This window comes from Mytilus californianus, unplaced genomic scaffold, assembly GCF_021869535.1.
Source record: "Mytilus californianus isolate M0D057914Y unplaced genomic scaffold, xbMytCali1.0.p SCAF_23, whole genome shotgun sequence".
NCBI classification, from domain to species: Eukaryota; Metazoa; Mollusca; class Bivalvia; order Mytilida; family Mytilidae; genus Mytilus; species Mytilus californianus.
Genome location: NW_026262672.1, coordinates 3,513,390 through 3,535,769, shown reverse-complemented (window position 1 = coordinate 3,535,769; position 22,380 = coordinate 3,513,390). Strand labels below are relative to the sequence as shown.

Sequence of the window (22,380 nt, the reverse complement as noted above, 5' to 3'; positions counted from 1 at the left end):
CGTACCCTCATCCAAAATATTTATTGTTTCTATGCATTTTAACTTGAAAGGGCAATAAAATGGCCACTTCTGGTAAAAAAGGATCTTAAAAGATAATTTTATCCTGATTCCGAAATTATGATTTGCAAGGACTTGTATGTAAAATAGGGGAGATATTCTACTACTTCCAGTTTACAAATTTATATTTCCGGTCTCATTAATGCCATTTTATACCAAGATTTGTAAAAAAAAATAAGTTGTTCATCAAGCATTACATTTATTTAACATTTAAATGATCAAAGCTTCCAAGGTGAAAAAACCTTTCACACAGACATGTAGGCCCAACTATCATTCCAAACACCAAATTCAGTTAGCCTATTGCTAAAAGTATCTCATGAGGTCAAGGTAAGATGAAACATTCCAGACAGATGTGTACAACATACATGTAATACACAGGATATACATGACTTATCACTTATAGAACAAATATATTTGAAAAAATTGACAACTTTAAAATTTAACATTGACCAACCATGAAAATGAGGTTAAGGTCAGATGACACCTGACAGACAGACATATATATCTTACAATTATTCTAACAACAAATATATATACTATCGTATAGTATCTAAAAAAACTGCCCAAATCAGAGACTATAATCATTCCATAAACCAAGAATAGTTCACCTATTCCTTTATAGTATCTGAAAAACATACCAAACAAGAAATTTATTATTCAAATAGATATTGTTTTAAAAAAAAAGAAAAGAATAGCATTGACCAGTGAACCTTGAAAATGAGGTCAAGGTCAGATTAATACTTCAAGACAGACATGTACACCTAACAACAATTCCATGTATTAAATGTAATTCACTGAATACTTTCAGAATACGAGCAGTTAATATAGGTCCCTGATACGAGAAATAAACCAAAACAATAAAAAATAATTTTGATCACTGAACCGTGAAAATAAGGTCAATGGCAGATGCCACTTGTCAGTTTAATTTTGAGATTTACACCTTACAATAATTCCATGTACCAACTATAGGAGACGTATTGCTTAATGCTTATGGTAGCAATACACAGTTAGCGATATTTGGGAGAAATTTTCCCTAATAAATGTTAGCCATCCTCTTTTCCATGTTTTTAATAGTTTAAAGCTTAATGTTTGGGTCATATTTGTGCACATTTTCTATAATAAGAATCTTCTTCAATGCTGAAAATGATTAAATTTCATAGATTGTTGGTGTATCCTTGGCAACAATCCTCATTTATTTGCCATACATAGTGCTAAAATGGGGTGAATGTGTCAATGTTTCGCAAAATTTGATCCCAACTAGAATTCCAATGCCGTTGATTGATACATTTTCTGACCTTTTTTTACACACATCTATCAAAAGATAAAAGAAAAATCAAATGTCTTTCGCCTCGATTTTTCGTAAAATTGTGTTGAAATGTTCCTGTTAAAAGCGGTTTAAACTAATTAATTAATTTATGGACCAACGACCGGAATGGATCTTTCTTATCTCTTGTATTAATCTAGAACCAGAGAGAGAAAACCTTTTAAAAGTGATACGTGAGCAATGTCTTAGAAAGGTTGAACTATTTAACATTAGTTTAGATATAAACACAACCATGTGATAATTAACCCATACTACATTATGAAATTATGTGCTTGCAATCAAACTAGTGATTTACTTAACTTTATTAGCTTGCATGTTGAACCTGCTTATAGAACACTTATATATCACCTGCATATGCAAAGGTACAAGCTCCTAAATACTGGACAGAAAAACTTAAGAAAGTCAAATTTAGCTAAATGGCAGTTGTGTGTGGACTGTAAATTATGGGCGTATGACATTTGCGCCGATTTTATAAATTTTCAATCTTTCATTTGCGCCGATTTGGTTTTTTCATTTGCGCCGATTATATTTTTTCATTACCACCGATTTTATAATTGCTAATTAATTTAAACACAGGTGAGCCGAAATACATGTACATGTAAGTCAGGAACCTGTTGTTCAGTGGTTGTCTTTTGTTGGTATGTTTCATATATGTTTCTCGTTTCTCGTTTTGTAAATAGATTAGACCGTTGGTTTTTCTGTTTGAATTGTGTTACACTGGTTATTTTGGGTCCCTTTATAGTTTAATTACTGTTCGGTGTGAGCTTTTGCTCCGTGTTGAAGGCCGTACTTTGACCTATAACTGTTTAACTTTTTATACATTGTTACTTGGATGGAGAGTTGTCTCATTGGCACTCATACCGCATCTTCTTATTTAAATGTACTATATACCTTACAATGAACAATTCTATTCACACCATCCGAACATATATCTCTTTATGATGGTCATAAAAAAATCCAGGCCACAACTTATGTCAAAATGAGAGCAATTGAAATGTCCTCCGCTGTACGGAAGCCAGAGAATGAGAAAATGGACTTCGTTGTTGGGCAATACAGCAATATAGAAGAGGTGAAATTGCCAGGGCTGAGTATATCAGATGTCTAGCATATACATAGGCGGCAAGACATAGATTCACGATTGACTGAACAGTGAACATCGCCCCGTGAACGCATTGCAACTCAAGATCAACAATGGAATTTCCAGCTGATTTATCCAAGTTGCTTAATGGCATAGAGCTAGAGAGGAAGACATTGACATGGGATTTGAAAGTCAATGCCAACACAGTCACAGTCAAACTGACATGGAATCACATTGAGGAACCCGCTGCAAAGAAAGGGACACAACCCAACACGGCCCTGAAAAAGAAGAGACTTTCACCCTCCACCAGGAAAAGAAATGCTCAGCGCCTTGCCCAGTGGAAGGAGAAACGTAACTCAACTGCTGTAAGCTCCTCTAAAGCCAGTACTGCAACAACAACCATAGCAATGGTAGACTCCGCTATACAAGCAACAGCACCAGAAGCACCAGTTATCACCATAAGAAAGTTCGACCAACCAGGACACAATTTACGCAATGTGAAGAAGATATTCAAGGTGTTTATGACATTACACCAACGAAGTACAAGAAGAACCTCAGTAAAGAAAGCGTGAACCTAATAGACAGTCCGTATATACCAGACAAGAAATGTATTCAAATACGGTACAGTGATGGTACAACTCAATGCTCAGTTCCCTTTGACGTAGATGACCCAATCTTCACACGTAGATTTCCTCCAGACAACGACCACACACTAATTGGAAAGCGTCCGCCTACTCCAAATGTAGAACAAGAACATCGACAGCAACCCAGGACAAAAATGAAAGCTAGACGACAGATAGCTGAAGAATATGATATAAAGAAATAAAAAGAAACTATGTACATAGTGCGCAAAACCTAACCAGGTAGACGCACAATAAACCCACTAAAACCAACCATAGGCGGCAAGAACAGATTTGTAATTGTATTGGTTACCCCGTTTTTACAGATTTTATTCTGTGATTCTAAGTATTATTATTCAACAAGACAATTAAACATATATGAAAATTGAAAATGAAAAAGTCTTAAATGGAATTTTGGCATGTACGTTTAGTGTGACATTTACTTCCACACGGAACCATTGCTTTCCTGCATTTTTTTTTTCTTTTTTTGCGGCTGCATGATACAAATTGAAAGCTTTTCTCCTTTATATATTGCCTGAATCTGGGCGTTTCTGTTGAATTTCCTTTGTTATTGTTGAATAAAAATGACTTTATCCTGCTGACTTTTCATCTGCGAGCAGAACAGTTGATTTTTTTCTAACATTTTAGCTAAGAATTTGGTGAAATTTTCTTCCCAAGTCACCATAGTGTACGACAAATTGATAATGACCATGTATAATTGTGGTCAATATAATTTGTTTGTGAGTAAAATTCACTTGGTCATTCGTCGTCACTTTATTTAATTAATTAATCGTTAATAATTACGACCATTTTACTCAAAAACTAAAAGAAATCATTATCAAAATCTCATATTTTTTTTAGATCGAAGGGTCATACCTAAAAAAATAATATTATTATAGATTTCTATATTCATCGTTTTGGTAAACCGGACCATACGCATATGGTCCGGAACATACACACAAGGGAATCTGATGGCAAAATCATTTTTAGAACATGTTTTATCATTTTTTAAACCAGTGTTTAGTGCTTTGATTTTAAAGAAGATGTTTTTTAAATATATTGCAAATAGGTTTTAAATATATTTTAAAGAAGGGGGGAAGGGCAAGGGGTATAACTGTTATGCTGTTCTGAGCCAATTTAATTCTGTGTTATGTTATTCTGAAAATATATTTTCTGTGTCACATACTATGTTTATGGTGTAATGACAATAAAGATTTGAATTTGAATTTGTTATCTGTAATTGACAATTCTATGTAGCTGTTATAGAACTATCATTTTTTTTGTTATCTGTTATTGTGAGAATGTATTTGCTGTTAACTGTTACTGTACCCCCCCTCTTTAACTTGAATATGTCTTTATTATTTTATGAGGAATTAATGCAAAAAAAAAATCATTCAGTTATTTAATCTACTTAGTCTATGTTTCATATATTTTACAATTTACCTGTGTTTACCTGTAAAATTGGCGCAAACTTTGAAGTATGGTTTGATTTTATTTTGGCCCAAATAAAGTATGGTTTGTAGCGCAAATGAATTACCAATTGGCGCAAAAGCAAGACACCAGGACAAACAGGGTGATTTGCCTTAGATCCCACCAATAAAAACCAGAAGTTGCACACCGTGTTGTGTTAAGTATATCACCCTGACATCCGACTTATTTAGTAGAATGGCTGACATGGTATAATTATCGTGTTGTATATATAAGATATTAAAATCATGTTTAAGATGCAGAAGTTTTGAATTAATTTCTTAAGGTTAATTATCAGACTTGAGTGGGGGTAAAATAACTGCATGTATAGAGTTTGGGTATAATTGTATGCTCACTTTTGCATATTCAGATTTCAAAATATCAGCAAATAGGAAGCTGGTATCTGAAAATAATCTGAAAAGTACTCACACATTACAACTCATCACTGTCAAGCTGGTGACCAAGTATGAAGTCTTTCCACTCATTCATATTAAAGAAGTGTTTGAGAAAACAAATTTTGAAGTTCATTTTTCATATTGAAAATTTTCAAATTATCGGCAAACAGGAAGTTGGTATTTGAAAAATCTGAAAAGTGCTCAAACATAACAACTCATCACTGTAAGGTGGTGGCCAAGTATGAAGTCATTTAGCTCATTTATATTAAAGAAGTGTTTGACGAAAAATTTTAAAGTTCATTTAGCATATTGAAAATTCTTCAAAGTATCACCAAACAGGAAGTTGGTATTTGGAAAATCTTAAAAGTGCTCAAACATAACAACTGAAACAAACAAAAACTGTATTGGATATAAATATAGAGTATCAATTGGGAAAAAGGTTACTTTGCACAGTAGATCAACTGGGATAAACCCTTAAATGACCCCATCATGACTTTGATTGAGAAGGGAATAGAGTCCATCCATGATATTCATTTAACAAATCTGTTGTGTGTTTTGTGACTATGTGTGTTTCAATGCATGTATAGAAGTTTGGCCAAGTCACAAAATATATAGAAAGACATCAGATTTTTTTTCTCTTTTAATCACTTTACCATCTCTAAATCCGATCATAAAAACTTGCATACATTCCGAAATATAAAAAATCATGCATACTTTGCAGCATATAAATGTTAAAAAAAGTGTTTAAATGTAAATAATAAAATGCGTTGTAAAGCTTGATGTAACCAAAAGTCTACAGACAACATTAACAACATCATGGCCATAATAAGAATGCAAATTTTTACCAGTCAGTCCTATAAAAAATCACAGAACAATGCTTGCATGCATACCTTGCATTATATAAATATAACAAAATATCACAAAAACAAATATTGTTAGCTGAAAACAATCAATTAACAAAGTTAACAGTTTATATATAAAATGTATCAAGAGTGGACACAGCGATATGTCTTGCCTGTATAAGTGTTCATACATGTATTTCAATACTTTTAAGTATTACATTATCATTTCAATTACATGTACCTGTGTAGAAGTGGTCAAGGTGAGATTAAATCTTTTAGGCAGACATGTAGGCTTTGCAATCATTCCAAATTTAGTTAACCTAAAACTTTAAGTATCATTGAACAAAAAAACCTTAATTTTTCCCAATAAAGCATAAAATATGATCAAGGCAAGATGAAACCTGTAAGACAGACAACTTACAAATATTCAATAGATATAATTGATTTATCACTTAAAGTATCTGTGAAACTGGTTTAACTGACCCTGAATCCCTCACCTGTAATGTTTTGCTGAAATCTTTCATCACTGATTAATTTGGTTTTTTAATGTATACTGTGTCCTTAAATAGGCTATTTTAACTATCATGTTTTTTTCAAAAGACAAAAAAAAATCATTTAAACCTTATGTTTTATTTAAGCCATAGTAGCTATGTTTCATGACGTACAACATTAACATTAACTTATTAAATACTAAATACCCTGAAACTCATTCAGGCTAGGCTGAAATTGATCCAGCTGTTTTAAAGGAGATTTTTTTTAATGTTACCAAACATTATGAACAAATTGTGAAAAAAAATGTCTTAAAAGGGTAATACATGTATCTCCTTAAGGGGTCAATTGACAAAAAAAACAGATCAAATAGGGAAAAAAAATTCTGAACCATAAAAATGAGGTCAAGGTCAGACAATTACTGCTAAACAAACATGTAGACCTTCAAAACCATTCCATTAACCGGATATAATATGATATAATGACTTCTTCGTATCTCAAAACTAGACTAAACCACAAAATATTAACTTCTATCAGTTAAACATGAAAATGAGGTCATGGTCAACACTATAGTAGAACATGCAGTACACCTTACAATAATTCCATATACTGTACTAAATATATGGACTTGGCCAATGCAAACTAACTAGTTCACTGATCCATGAAATGAGGTAATGTGAAAACTGTCTTTACAGGCACAAGGATTTTCCAAGAAACCATTAAGTTACTGCTTTGAGTGCTACTAGTGCTGTTCACCTCCCTATCAAGTCTTGCAGGTTCCTGAAAGAACAGATTTAAAATATTGTTATGTACAATATGAATGACCCTTCTGCTATAAAAGGAGTATGGTCGCGAAGGCCTTAATTTAGCTCATAAAACAAAAATAACTTTGTAATTTCATATGTAACAACAATTATAATTCACAATCTGAAATATGCAAATCAAGATATTATTAACCTTTTTCTGTCTCAAGGTTGGTAATAGGCTCTGAACAGCCTCTGAAGCTCACCTAAATCTACTATGGTTGGAATTATGCATATCAAGCCAAAAAGTGCATTTTACACATGCAGGGCTACATTCTGTTTTTAGCCATGGTGGCCAATGTTTTTTAAGTAACAGTTAAATCACAAACTTTATACTAGATACCCTAGGGATCATGCAGCTGAAGATTGGTTGAGATTGGTTCTGTAGTTTCAGAGAAGATCTTTAAAATGGTTTACACCAAATGGAGGGACAAATGACGATTTTTTTGTATGGCTTTAGGGACAATGTGAGAGACCTTAATGAAAAAAGAACTATAAAACTGTACAATAATCTTACTTTCAAGACATTATTATCATGAATACAAGATGCAACAAATTGTGTGAACTTAAAAGAAAAAGAAAACTGGATATTCAACTCATCCAAGTCCTCATTTACCAGAGATAAAAAAACAAATTAACAGAAATTTAATACTTACTAGTTTCCTTTTTTTAACTTTTTCACGTAATTTATCAATCATCGCAATCATCTTTTCCTCTGAAAAAAATTAACAAATAAAAGGCTTTCACAGACATCAAACACATTTTTTTACAATTATTTTTATAATGCAAGTTTTTCTACATTTCAAGGATCATTAAACTCCTCAAACATGTCAAACAAATACAAAAGTGGAAAATTGTTAAAATTTAATTTGTCCTCAGTTTGTCACATTAGTTACAACAGATCAATATTTAAAAAGCTTTGGTTGAACTGTTTGTGAGTATGATTAAGAAATAATTCATGCAAGCCATAGATTTGTTGTATAATTTACACATGGCCTGGCCGGCCAGGCCATGTGTAAATAGGACAAAAATGTATCTTAAATACTGAAGCGACGAAAAAGTGGCTGTTATATTAGAAGAATCACCCCATTGTCAAATAAAAGTGTGTTATTCTGACTGTATTTGTATCAAAGAGATACATTTTCAGCAGGCAAAGAAGGCAAATCAGTTCTTTAATAGCAACAGAAGCAATGATTATTATTAACTGTTTGTATTATTTTTTTAATGTAAAAATGAATGTTCTCAGAAACTTACCGTTGGCAACTAATCCTGTCTCAGTCAATTTTGTCCCTTATGTCGATGAAATTTCTAATTTCCAGTCAAATACTTAAGCAATGCCATTGTATATATATATATGTAATCTGGCAAGGGTTAGGTTTTTGGTAAGAATAAATCAGTCATTTAACCATTTCTTTTCGTAGCAATGACGTCTGCAATTTTGTTTTGAAAACAATGGAAATAGAACAATAATAAAATTTTAAAAATCCCAGAGAGGACATGATTTTTTCCGATAATTTTCATTACACATAGGATAAAATATATATCTATATGTCATTGAAACTGAAATTTTTAAAAGATATTGATATTTAATAGTGGATGAACTATAAATATTGGAACTTTTGATGATAAAAGAACCTTAACAAAATATGTTACATTAAGTTTGGATTTTTATGGGAGTAAAATGTAACAGCCGAAAATATGCATGTTACTGAGTCTGCGCTAAATATAGATATATTGAGAATTTTATCATAGCTATTTTCACAAAGGGTAATAGAGAGGTCATATTAGAATAATGATTAACTTATGGCATATAATTTGGACAGGACTTGAAATGCTATTTTTTCATTAACCATAGCTGATCATAGCTTCTGAACATGAAGGGTGAAAATGAAAATCAACAATATATCTATAAAACTTGACCTTCATTTTGTCATTATATAATTAACAACATATCAGATTTAAAAAGTTTTGGTTGAATGGTTCAATGAGTTATTGTTGACACGACTGGAAATGCCATTTTTAAATCTTTCAAAATTTCCTGAACAGTGAAAATGAAAATCATGTATTTTCAAGTCAAGCGGAACTTCAGTCAAAGATGTTTGAGACTGTACAAGATCCAATTTTAACTTTTAATACAGATTTAACGTCAATTGCTGACAGAACTATTCCTAAGACCTCGGCAAATCCGAAACATCCCAGCAAACCATGGTTTGATGATGCTTGTGATCAAGCAATAGGTGACCGTAAAAAATCTGAAAGACGGTTCAATCAACAACCAACGACGGAAAACTTGAGTAATTTTCGTGTTTTTCGCGCTAAGGCACGGCGGACTTGCAGGCAAGCACGACGAACGTCTTGGAAGAAATTTGTCTCGGAGATAACATCTCGCACTCCGATGACAAAAGTATGGAACATGATACAAAAGATAAAAGGTAAAAATTCTAAAGCCACAGTTAAACATTTAAAAAATGGCAATGATTTATTAACATCTGAAAAGGATATTGCCAACAAGCTTGGTGAAACTTTTGCGAAATCTTCTTCTTCTAACAACTACAGGGAAGATTTTAAAAAAGTTAAAAAACAAAAAGAAAAAATTAAATTAAACTTTAAATCAAAAAATGGTGAAAATTATAATAAACTCTTTTCTCTTGAAGAACTTAAAACATCTCTGTCAAAAGCCCATGATACAGCTTGTGGGCCTGATAATATTCACTACCAACTGTTAAAACACTTGCCAGATTCCTCGCTGGAAGCTCTTTTGCAGCTTATGAATTACATCTGGGAATCTGGTGATTTACCATCAATCTGGAAGCTTGCAACCGTCGTGCCTATTCCAAAACCAAGTAAAGATCACACGGATCCTATTAATTATCGGCCAATTGCTCTTACCAGTTGTGTCTGTAAAACACTAGAACGGATGGTCAATGATCGCCTTGTTTGGTTCCTGGAATCCAATGGGCTTTTAGCCAATATCCAGTGTCGATTCCGCCAAGGTCGCAGTACTCTTGACCATCTTGTTCGATTCGAATCATTTGTCCGTAATGGTTTTGCGAAAAATGAACATGTAGTGTCGGTCTTTTTCGATCTAGAAAAAGCCTATGATACTGCATGGAAGTATGGTATTTTAAAAGATCTCTTTGATATGGGGTTGAAAGGCAATATGCCACATTTTATTTCGAATTTTCTATCTAACAGACAATTTAATGTTAGAGTAAATTCAACCATGTCTGATCTGTATGATCAAGAGATGGGTGTCCCGCAGGGCAGTATTTTATCTGTTACATTATTTAGTCTTAAAATCAACAGCCTTGTTGAAGTTTTAAAAAGTAATATTGAAGGTTCATTGTATGTTGATGACTTTTTAATATGTTATAGAGGCAAAAATATGAATAACATAGAAAGACAATTACAGTTATGTCTTGGAAGAATTGAAAAATGGGCCTCGGAAAATGGGTTTAAATTTTCCTCTTCAAAAACGGTCGGGATGCATTTTTGTAACAAAAGGCAATTGCATCTTGATCCAGAACTCACTTTGTACGGCAACCCAATTAAAATGGTTGATGAAACCAAATTTCTTGGGTTAATTTTCGATAAAAAGTTAACCTTTCTACCCCATATCAAAATGTTAAAATCGAAATGTTTAAAAGCACTAGATATTTTAAAAGTTGTCGGCAGCACCGACTGGGGTGCTGATGGCAACATTTTACTTAATTTATACAGATCTCTAGTTAGATCTAAACTAGATTATGGCTCTATAGTGTATGGCTCTGCAAGGAAGTCCTACATACAGATTCTCGATGCTGTGCATCATCAGGGTTTGCGTCTCTGTCTTGGCGCATTTAAAACCTCACCAGTTGAGAGTCTGTATGTAGAGGCTGATGAGCACTCACTCTCTAACAGACGTTTGAAGCTTGGACTTCAATATGCTGTCAAACTAAAAGCCTACTCAGATAATCCTGCCTTCAGCTGTGTTTTTAATCCAATTTATGAAGATATTTTTGCAAAACATGAAAATAAAATTCCTCCGTTGGGTATACGTTTAAAATCACATTTAGCTTCTTTTGATTTAAAATCTGTTGCTCAAGTTGAAACTTGCAAATGTCCTCCATGGGAACTTCCCAAACCAAAAATGATATTTGATCTCCGTGAACACAATAAAAATAAAACAAATCCTCTTTTAATTCAGCAACACTATGCTGAAATCAAAGCCAATTATTCAGATTTTTCAACTGTCTATACTGATGGATCAAAAGATGGTGACAGAGTTGCATCTGCTGCTGTCTTCAGGGACAGAGCTGCAACTCTCCGTTTGCCATCTGATGCATCGATCTTTACTGCTGAAGCAGAAGCAATAATTTTGGCTTTGAAATTTATTGCTTCTTCAAATAAATCCAAATTTATTATATGTTCTGATTCACTTTCATGCTTACAAGCTATACAAAATACTAAAATTAAAAACCCAACAATTCTCAAAATTTTATATGTAATGAGGAATTTAAAAATTCTTCTTAAAGAAATATTATTTCTATGGGTGCCGAGTCATGTTGGAATCCTAGGAAACACAGCTGTAGACCTTGAGGCAAAGAATGCCCTGGGTGACCCTTTATCTAACTGTGATATACCATATACCGATTTTAAATCTAATATTAGAGAATATGTTTTTAATATATTGAAAAATGAATGGAGTAAAAAAGATAGTAATAAATTACATGAAATTAAACCTAATTTATGTAAACCTTTCAATAATTTTATGTGCAGAAAAGATCAGTGTGTTATTTCTAGATGTCGTATTGGTCATACTAGAATAACACACGAATATCTTTTAAAAAATGAAGTAGAACCACAATGTATACCTTGTAACTGCAAGTATACTATTAAACATGTTTTAATCAATTGTATTGACTTTGCTGATATTCGGAAGAAGCATTTCAATGTCAATAATATGTATGATTTATTTAATAATATTCCATTTACAAATATTGTTTCATTCTTAAAAGAAATTGGAATATATTATAAAATATAAAAATGTTGTTATATTTAAAACGATTTTAATTTTTATCACGTTATCTTAGTGTTGATTTTTATTTGTAAATAATCAATTTGCTTTAGTCTAGAATTTTAGTTTATTGAAAGACCTTTTGTCTGATTTTAAAAATATACCTTAAATTGTTATAATATTCGAATTAGCTCTCGCCGCGATATAGCCTTTCTGTGCTAATGCGGCGTAAAGCAAACAACAATCAATCAATCAATCAATGTATTTTCAACTTTACCTCTGCCACCATTTCATCAAAAGTAACAAAATGTTATAACCTGAAAACCTTTGGTTGAATGGTTCAAATCATACAGACACTACATTGGTAACTATATAATCTACCTGAGTTGCCATACATCAACAAATTAATAACATGTTCATCATTTATTATCTTTAAATCATATGGCTACTGTAGGTAGTTAATTTGGGAAAACAAACAATATTTTAATTCTGGCCTTTTAAATTGTTTTTTAAAGAAGAACAAGTGTGGACACAGAACAGCAAACCCCAAGGGTGATTGGGTTATAGAAGTATGGTCACCATTGGTCTTCCTCCGACCGGCAGTAAAACCCGTGCTAAAGTGGGGCGTCCGTTTGGCTGTGCGGGATGTACAAATCTGCAGCCACGTCCGGTCAGAATGGGGACGTTAAATCCGATGCCTCGTGTAAAGAGAGTGCCACGCTCTTTGCACGTTAAGAACCCTTGCAACAACTCTTTGAGGGGTCCGTAGGTGACCTGTTGCAAGGCTAAATTTCTGTTCCTATCCAATATACCCTCATTTCCCGTGGCAGTCTAAATTTCTCCGACCTTAGTCCCTTAATCTGTTACAGATCCTACCTATTGTATTTATTGTGAACTTGTTCTCGTCCTGAATATGCATGAAATATTTGCCACTGGACGTTAAGCAACCAACAATCAATCAATCAATCACAGAACAGCATGGATAGTATCCAGCATTCTGAGAGTATTGCATGGCAATACACAGTCCCCTACCAGTTAAAATTTGTTGTCCGGAAAACAAAATTCAAACTTGATGTGTAAAATGTCATGTTAAAACTATAGATACCAAATTTCAAATCAATATGACAATAGTCAAGCATGACTAAAAAAAATGCAGAATTTTAATTGATTAATCGTGTTATTTTTCTAGGTCTAAGGATCATATAACTCTGCCAACTATCATCAGATCAGAAAAAAAAATTAAACTTGATCTTTAACTTGTAACGTTAAAACTATAAACCAAATATCAAATGGAAATCTTTAAGTATGACAAAAAAATAGTGGAAATGTATTTCTTGCATGAATTTTCTAAGTCCAAGGACCATAACTCTGCAAAAAATCATCAGACCGGAACATAATTTGCAACAGATCTTTAACTTGTCATGGTTTAACTACAAGCCAAATTTCAAGTCAATATCTTGAAGCATTAAAAAACAAAATATGGAAAACAGATTACTTATGTGAGTTTTCTAAGTCCAAGGGCCATAACTCTGCAAAAAATCATCTGACCGAAACAAAATTAGAACTTGATATGTAACTTGTCATGGTTATACTATATATCAAATATCAAACCAATTTCTTCAAGCATAACAAAAAATAAAAAGTGTGGAAAGCTGATTACGGACAGACGGACAGAGTGCAAACCTAAAGTCCCCTTCAACTTCGTTGGTAGGGGACTAATAACCTTTTATTTGAGCATGTCTACTAGTTAATTGTACTAACCTTCTGATTTTAAAGTTACTCTTTCATGTCTATTGAATTTATTGTCTACAATAAAAAAATAACAAATGAATAGTCTAATTTCATTTATAAAGCACCTAACTGACACCAATGTTGTCCCTTCTTGCATATAAAGATTAAAGGGGCATTTTATGATGATAGAAAATAAAGGGATTCATGGGACAAAGTGGGACTTAAGTTGCACAAAATACATGTGACAAAAAGTCAGAAACTCAGGCTATTAGTAGTTATAACTAATAATGAAGAATGGCAAAATTTTATAACAATTGGTAAAGGTTCAATTGATAAATATCAAAACATGAAGTTCCTTACTTTTCCCCCTTATATTTTGGATGTGTAAGGCAAAGGTTCTCTGTATATATAACTGATCTAACTGGGAAATCATGCTGTTCAAGCATGGGTTCCTGCATGGTTAGCTGGAATGAGCCAGGGTACCAGATGGACTGCTTCTGTTTACATACAAAAGACAATGTTAAAAATGTATGAAGATGATAGGTTATTTTAGTTCCGGTTAGTCTCTTTTCACAAGCTACTATATCAATTAGCGATGACTTTTTTGACTGGTATATATTAATGCCTGATGAGAAATATTAAGAAGTTTAGACTAAAATTGTTTGCTTAGCAAGAAGTTTTTTTTTATTAAAACACGAAAAACTGTTTTCAACATTGTTTTGTGTCATGCTGAAATAATAAATTTTAAATGATTAACCTTTATGCAAACCAGACTGAGCATCTTTATAGAGTACAAAGACCCCCCTTGGGCCTGAGTAAAAAATACAAATTATCAATACACAGGGCTTTAATTAGTCTTATATAGGAATCACTGAAGCATGACTGGAGTGGGTCCCCTCTTATGGCAGTTTCTGGCTATATATGGAACCAATTTTTTTTTAATATGAGCCAATGAGTACATGCATGCATGACGTAGTCTTACCTTGTGGTTCCCAGGTCTCCCCTGTTTTAAGTAGCATGAGGATGACATTTCCTTCTAAACTGTTGAAAAAATCATTATCTATTTCGACTCCATCTGCGTCCAGGACTAGACTGAATGTCGTTGAATCTCCTTCCATAAACTTTTCCTGGCCTAAATAAAAGGAAATTGAACAAAAATATTATTCTTTTCAAATCAGAATGAATAATCATATATTGCTTGCCAATAACCTGACCTAGTATCCACCATATATCGATCTTCCCTGATTCATTGAAATTCTGACTAACTGATGAACCATAGGAAATGGGGTGAAAGCGCTAACAGGAACAATGTTGGATTTATAATGTGATTTTTTATGTGTTATTTATTTTCAAACTATATTTTCTGTACCAAGGACTTTTTATTTATCAATATATCATACTATATATATGTTAGCGGCAATAAGTGAAATTAGGCATGATAGTTAAGCTTAAATCCTAGGCAAAAAGTTAATGCCTAAGCACTAAAGATTTTTTTAAAGTTAATCTATATACAATTATAGCTGTTGTATGAGGTCGATACACTTAGGATATATTGACCTGAAAGAAGTATATTGACTGAAGACGAAGTCCAAGATCAAATAATCCTGTATTGACTGAATACAAGGCATTACATTTTTTTGTAATTGTTATAAATTAATAACCAGCCATATTTGTATCAAAATCATCAGTGCACTATATTCCCTTTTTCGATTGTTTTTTTTTTCATTTTACAGATAGCATATTGTCTCTCATCATATTTGTTCTGATTTCAAATTTTATGTTTTTCAGTACATTTTGTATACATTTTTAATTTTTTTTTTAAAGTTAATCGATCATATATTATATACACCCTTTTCAAACGAATAAGAGCAACTAAAATGTCAGTTACCTGAAATATCAAAATCATTACAAAAATAATTCATTTATATAAGAACTCATTGAACAAAGTGGACACAGATGAGTGTAAATAGTATTAAAGCATAAAACTGTGAGTCAACTCACTAAGGATACCCCCCATCTCATTATGGCATATTTACTACACTACTGTTATTGCTTCGGCCGAAGGGTCGAAGATTTAATTTCGGGCGATATCCACGCCATCTTGAAATTATAATGTATCACACATGCATTCTGATTGGTTGCCTTATGATGGGGTCGAGATACAGCAACAGCCATTGGCTAGATTTAGAAAAATAATTGTGGACTTTCCCGTGCGATGAGAAGCATCAAATGCCGGAAAAAATAATATGTGTATTTATAGTCCCGATCAACAGTTGGTAATTCGTGTTCGCATTTAAATGATTATGATGCATATATATTAATTGCTAAAATTCAATATTGAAATAAATATTGTTAATACACGACCCTTTGCTTTGTAAATCAGCAATATACACGATTTATTTCAAGATTCAATGTTTACAAAACGCACCACTTGTATTTGTATCTGTATGAGATATAAATAGAATAAACATATATATATGGAACGCAAAAATATCAAGATTTTTTATGGAACGCCTAATAAGCGTATAGGTATTACTTTTACCTGATAAATTCGAATTTTGCGAATACAGATGTCATTAGTCCAAATGAATATGGGTGAGATATAAATAGAAGTGTTATATATACTGATACGTTTTCTCGGGTCTGATAAATATTGAATGAATTTCATATGCAACCTTTATGTAATTGTTTTATTCGTGTTTAACCCATATCAATTTAGACTCGTATTTTTTTTAAATTTAAATTTGTTCGGGTGCTCTGTCATATTGATAAAGATAATCTTAAAAGTATTCCCCCTAAAAGATAACAATTATAGATTATACGCATTAAATGACTCTGAAATGAAATTTATAAATAATTAAAATATTCTCTGTAATATATATAAACATAAAAACACACTAGAACATGTAATTTATGATACTACGAAGCATTCACTACCTTTTTAGAAAGGTCAAACTTGTTACATTTAAGCTTGATACAGCTCTGAATTTGGATTGTGATTAAATATTTAACACAGCATAGGTTTCTGACACAGAATGAATGAACTACTATTAATTATTTTAAATAAAAGGAATGCACATACATTTACATATTGCTATATTAAACTGGAAGAACATTTAAAATTAATAGTAGAGTTATCTCTCTTTGCATATTTTAAGTCAGTGTGTAAAAAAAAATAAATACATCTATATTAAGTAAGTTAATTATCTCCCTTTAAATATTTAAAACCAACAATATCTTCATTTATGCACATTCTCTGGTCTGAGTGATGTACTGGAACTATGTAAAATATAATAAATATTGCTACAGTCATTTAGGAGGAGTTGTGCTTACAAGACCTAATGCCACATTTGTGATATTTATTAAACTAAGTAATTTCAATTATCTCCCTTGAAAAAAAATCTTACCAGAAATATCCTCCTTCATGTACATGTATCTACAGGTTGTGTACAACAACAGTGTAAAGTTTCATCAATATTAATTAATCTGTTTAGGAGAAGTTGCCCTCACTTACAATACTTGCCATTTATTGCTATATTTAACTAAGTAAATTTTAATATTCTTATATTCTCCTTCAAATATTTTCCTTCATGCACATCCTCAGGTTGTGTACTACAACTGTGTGAAGTTTTACCAATATTGGTCCATCAATTAATGAGGAGTTGCGTTTACCAGACATATGGACAGACAGTTGGACGGAAAGACGGACAGGGTGATTCCTATATACCCCCCCCCCCCCCAAAAAAAAACTTTGTTTTGAAATTGTGTTAAGATCATATTTGTTCCCAGATAGAGTGGAGCTACATGTATGGCACAGATTATTGCAGTTTCCGTTTTTTCTTGCATTTTCAGCTGTTATTTTAGCAGGATTTACATACATATCAAAAATATGTGTGACCACCAGTTAATGTAAATGCTCAGGTGTGTTCCAGGAATGCCTGCATTTGATAAATAATCTATTCCTGGAATGCATACAAAATTTATTGAATAGATATTGTTCATGTTGTTTTGATGGTGAATTAGAGTGTTAATTTAGGAACACAGGGACAATCAGAAAGATTAGAAGATATAGAAATAAGGGCAAAAATAATTTTGTATTTAAAATTTTGCTGAGAAAAAAATATTTGAAACGGTATGGAACATTATTATAAAAAAATTAAAAATCTTAATGAAAAAACAGTACTAACTAAAAATCTTAAACTTGTATATATATACTGGTAAAAATATTTTTGTGCCTAAAAATATTAAGTAAAAATTTAACTGAAATGAAATAGAATATAACAATAAGAAATACTTTAGAATCTATTAAAAGTAATGAATAAAATATGTTTTGATCTATTACTTCTTTTATACAATAAATAAATAAAATGATTGACCAAAAAATGAAACAATAAAAATAAATACGCATTTAATAATCAACTTTTATAATCAACGGCTGAATCCTGAAAATGCAAGATAATTCTGTTTTGAATACGGAAAATACCAACATCTGTTAAAATTAATTCATATCAATATTTGGAATCTAATTTTTAAATTATTGAACATCATGATTTTTTCGGACATGTAATATGTATTTGTAACAAGCTAGACCTATCAATGTCTGGACCTGCGTCGTGCTGCAACAGTTATTTATAGTTGCTCAGGAAAATGCGACGAAATAAATGTTACAGGTAGATATATGGAACTATGGAAAATTATTCCCATAAAAGTTAAAGAATCAAAATTTCCTGAAAATATGCAAGGCAACATATGGTGTTCTTGCTACATACCAAGTTTTTTGAAATTCTGTTGGGTAGTTTAAGAGGAGTTGTGATGACAAGCATGAGTGATACATGATGATTTACAGTTAATTTCGAAGTTCAAAGGGGCAAACCTCCAATAGAAAATAAGGAATCAAAATTTCCTGACAACATGCACAACTACATATAATGTTTTTGCTACATACCAAGTTTCAGGAATTTCTCTTGAGTAGTTTAAGAGGAGTTGTGATGACAAGCTGATGCATGATGATTTTCAGTAAATTTCTATTTTAGTTCAAAGGGGCAAACCTTCAATAAAAATTTCCTGATAATATGCACAACTACATATGATTTTCTTACTGCACACCAAGTTTCAGGAATTTCTGTTGAGTAGTTTCAGAGGAGTTGTGATGACAGTTAAGCTGATACATGATGATTTTCAGAAAATTTCTATGTTCAAAGAGGACTTAATGTTGAGTAAGTTCAGAGAAGTTGCCATGACAAGCTGATATCTTATTGTGTTACGGAATGACAGACAGACGGACGGAGAGACCCGATTCCTAGAACTGCTTCAGCCTTTGGGGATGCAGTTGATAAACAAGAGGCTCTCAAGAGCCTGAATCGCTCACGTGGTAAACAATGCCCTATAAACTAAATTAATATAATAATGTTTGTTGTAAATTGAGCTAAAAACATATTAATAAGTTTAATCATGGTTATACAACATTCTCATCATCAGCATTCAACTAAGGATATCATGTTTACTTTAAAAACCAAATATTGTTGAAATCCGAGCAAGTGTAAAAATTGGCCCGAAAATGGCAGCCATTTCAAAAATGGCCACCCAGAACAAATTTTCGTCATCACCATCCAACTTAGGATATCATGTTTACTGTATAAACCAAATATCATTGAAATCCCAGCAAGTGTAAAATTGGCTGAAAATGGCAGCCATTTTTAACATTTTAAAAATGGCTGCCCAAAACAAATTTTCACCATCACCATTCAACTCAGGATACCATGTTTACCTAAAAAGTAGCTTTCATCTTCATTTTCTTCTATAATTCAGGAAAAAATAGCAAAAACAGCATTTTGACCCCTATGTTCTATTTTTAGTAACGGCGGACATGTTTTTCAACCAATCAAAAATCCAAGCACAAACTTTTTGCAGGATACCCTAAGGTACAATCTCACCAAGTTTCATTTGATTTTGAATAGTCGTTTCAGAGAAGAAGATTTTTGAAATAATAACATAAAAAAAGCCAAAAATGTCAAATTTGGGCATTAACTCAAACATCAGTTGACAGATTTTCACAAAAATCTGCACACAGGTAGCTCTTATCATGCTTAACACTTTCAACCTGCCAGAATTTGGCTAAACCTAATGATTTTTGACATATTTGTGAAAAACTGTTGTTTGACCCCTATGTTCCATTTTTAGTAACGGCGGCCATGTTTTTTGACGGATCGAAAATCGAAGCAGTCATTTTGTGCAGGATACCCTAAGGAACAATCATGCTAAGTTTCATTCAAATCCATTCAGTAGTTTCAGAGGAGAAGATGTTTGAAAAATTGTTAACGACGACGACAGACGACAGACGACGACGACAACGACGACGACGACAACGACGACGACGGACGCCAAGTGATGAGAAAAGCTCACATTTCCTTTTAGGAAAGGTGAGCTAAAAATTAAAATCTCAAGTTCCCTTATTACCTGAAATGATGTTTAGCAATAGGTTAAAACACTCCATCATATTTCAGGCATTAAGCTTACTGCCTGGATATTCAGGCAATAACTAAATATCTAGGCGTTAGCCTATTGCATAAGATTTGAGCTTAACGCCTAATTTCACTTTAATGGCCACTATATACAAATTAACAGTCCTCTGACCTAGAACTAGGGTCAGAAACAAAGGGTCACATGCATGCAAATCAACTAGTTGTGATACATATAGATTATAACATGGCATTTTTCATATCAGACCCCTTATCAATCCAAGGTCATGATATCAGCCCGAGAGCCTTCAGGCTCGAGGGATGATTTTGACCATGGGCTGATAAGGGGTCTGATATAAAAAATGACATGTTATGATCTTTTTATCATATACTTCAATATTGTTGTTTCGAATGTCCTAGTTAAATGTTTGATAATATGAAATTCTGTTAATGTTAATTTTTTGGTGGGAAAATGAAAAAAAAATGAACAAAATTTTGAAAGAAAAACAAATTTTGAAGAAAAAGTATATTTGAAAAAAAAAAAATGAAAAAAAAATTGAAAAAACGAATTTTGAACAAAATTTTGAAAGAAAATCAAATTTTGAAGAAAAAAGAATATTTGAAAAAAAATCAAGAGAAAAAAATTGAAAATGTTCTTTTTTGTTAAAAAAACAAAAATGGAAAAAATGGATTTAGCGTGTGATATAAACCGGAAACAGTTGATATAAACCAGAAGCAGTTGATAACAAAAGTCATATCACACGGCAAAGACAATTCTTAAGATTTTATTGATAAATATCTATGCAAACAGTGTTATCAAGGGGTAAAATTATACCGTTATTTTCTATAAGTATATGATAAATGTATTTATTTATTTTAAATTTTGTGAAAACTCTGGAGTGTGATTCATTAGAGATTGCAAATCATTGGATGTAAATCATGTAATATTAAACTGGTAAAACATTGCTTTGAAACATCAATTTACTTTGACCATGTTTTCCAAGATTTAAGTTCCACAAGTAAGTGAGACACAGTACTATGACAAGGTATATATATATATATTATATATGATTTCTAATGTCTGATAATCATACTTACATTTATTTATTAAATCAGGAAACGAATATGCCACAATTCCTTTTCTTATTATTCTGTTATTATCGAAAACCTTTACAGGTAATGACTGTTTACTCTACAATAGATAATTAAATCATGATAAAGATGATTATTAAGAACAAGGGCTATTCCAGAAATTAATATATGGGGTGGTCAGAAGGCACTTTTATTTGACCCACCATACATATATTTTTATTGGATATTTCTTTTAATTGTTCAGGCAATCTTTCTACAAGAACCACCACCTACCAAATTTTAATAGAGTGCCTTCCTTTCCCCCATACAATAACCCTGGAAAAGTCCTTAGGAGAAATGGCTCACCTGTAATTTTGCGCAGATATCTCATTGATAATAATGATTATATAATTTATGATGTTTAAAGTGTTAAAAACTGAGAAAAGGGTCTTTTAAAGGCAGTAACCCCTTAAGGGTTGAATTTAACCATAATAGTATGAAAGATAATAACCAAAACTTTGAAACAATCAGCATATAATTTCATTAAAATCTTAGGGCTGCAATTAAAAGAATCGTTTGTTTCCCCACACCTGACCCAAGATTTCTGTTGGTGGATCGGTGAGGTCAGCTAAGTAATATTCCCCAATCAGGAGCCATAATCGCCCAAACTTGAGTCAATCTCCCAAACTTGAGACAATCTCCCGAACAGGAGATATTCATTTGAACAGGAAGTAGCACATATATGAAATTGTCTCCCGATCTGGAGACTGAAAATAAACAAGAATGTGTCCATACTACACTGATGCACCACTCATACTATCATTTTCCATGTTCAATGAACCATGAAATTGGGATAAAAACTCTACATTAGAAAGATCATATCATGAGAAACAATGTGCAACTTCATCAAAAACTACTTTTGACTTTGACTTTAACCGGACACAGGACAGACAGACGGACAAATAAACGAATGTCCATGCTCCTTTTACTATTGTAGGTGAGGTATTAAAATAGCATAAAATGGCTTGTGAGCATTGAATTAATTTATA

General features: G+C 32.2%; 1 protein-coding gene across 2 annotated transcripts; it reads right to left on the bottom strand.

Annotated features, from left to right (window-relative positions):
- Positions 1 to 5,652: 5,652 nt before the first annotated feature.
- LOC127732316 (uncharacterized) lies at positions 5,653 to 22,140 on the bottom strand. 2 transcript variants are annotated; one of them, XM_052241382.1, is made up of 5 exons: positions 21,359 to 22,140; positions 14,785 to 14,934; positions 13,833 to 13,877; positions 7,732 to 7,790; positions 5,653 to 7,052 (listed from the first exon to the last, which is right to left on the bottom strand). In XM_052241382.1, the coding sequence occupies exons 2-5, from the start codon at positions 14,918 to 14,920 to the stop codon at positions 6,924 to 6,926; spliced, it is 369 nt and encodes a 122-aa protein (XP_052097342.1). In that variant the 5' UTR covers positions 14,921 to 14,934; positions 21,359 to 22,140; the 3' UTR covers positions 5,653 to 6,923. The 2 variants fall into 2 exon arrangements, with proteins under 2 accessions (XP_052097342.1, XP_052097340.1); XM_052241380.1 differs by lacking the exon at positions 21,359 to 22,140 and adding an exon at positions 15,804 to 16,233.
- Positions 22,141 to 22,380: the final 240 nt, after the last annotated feature.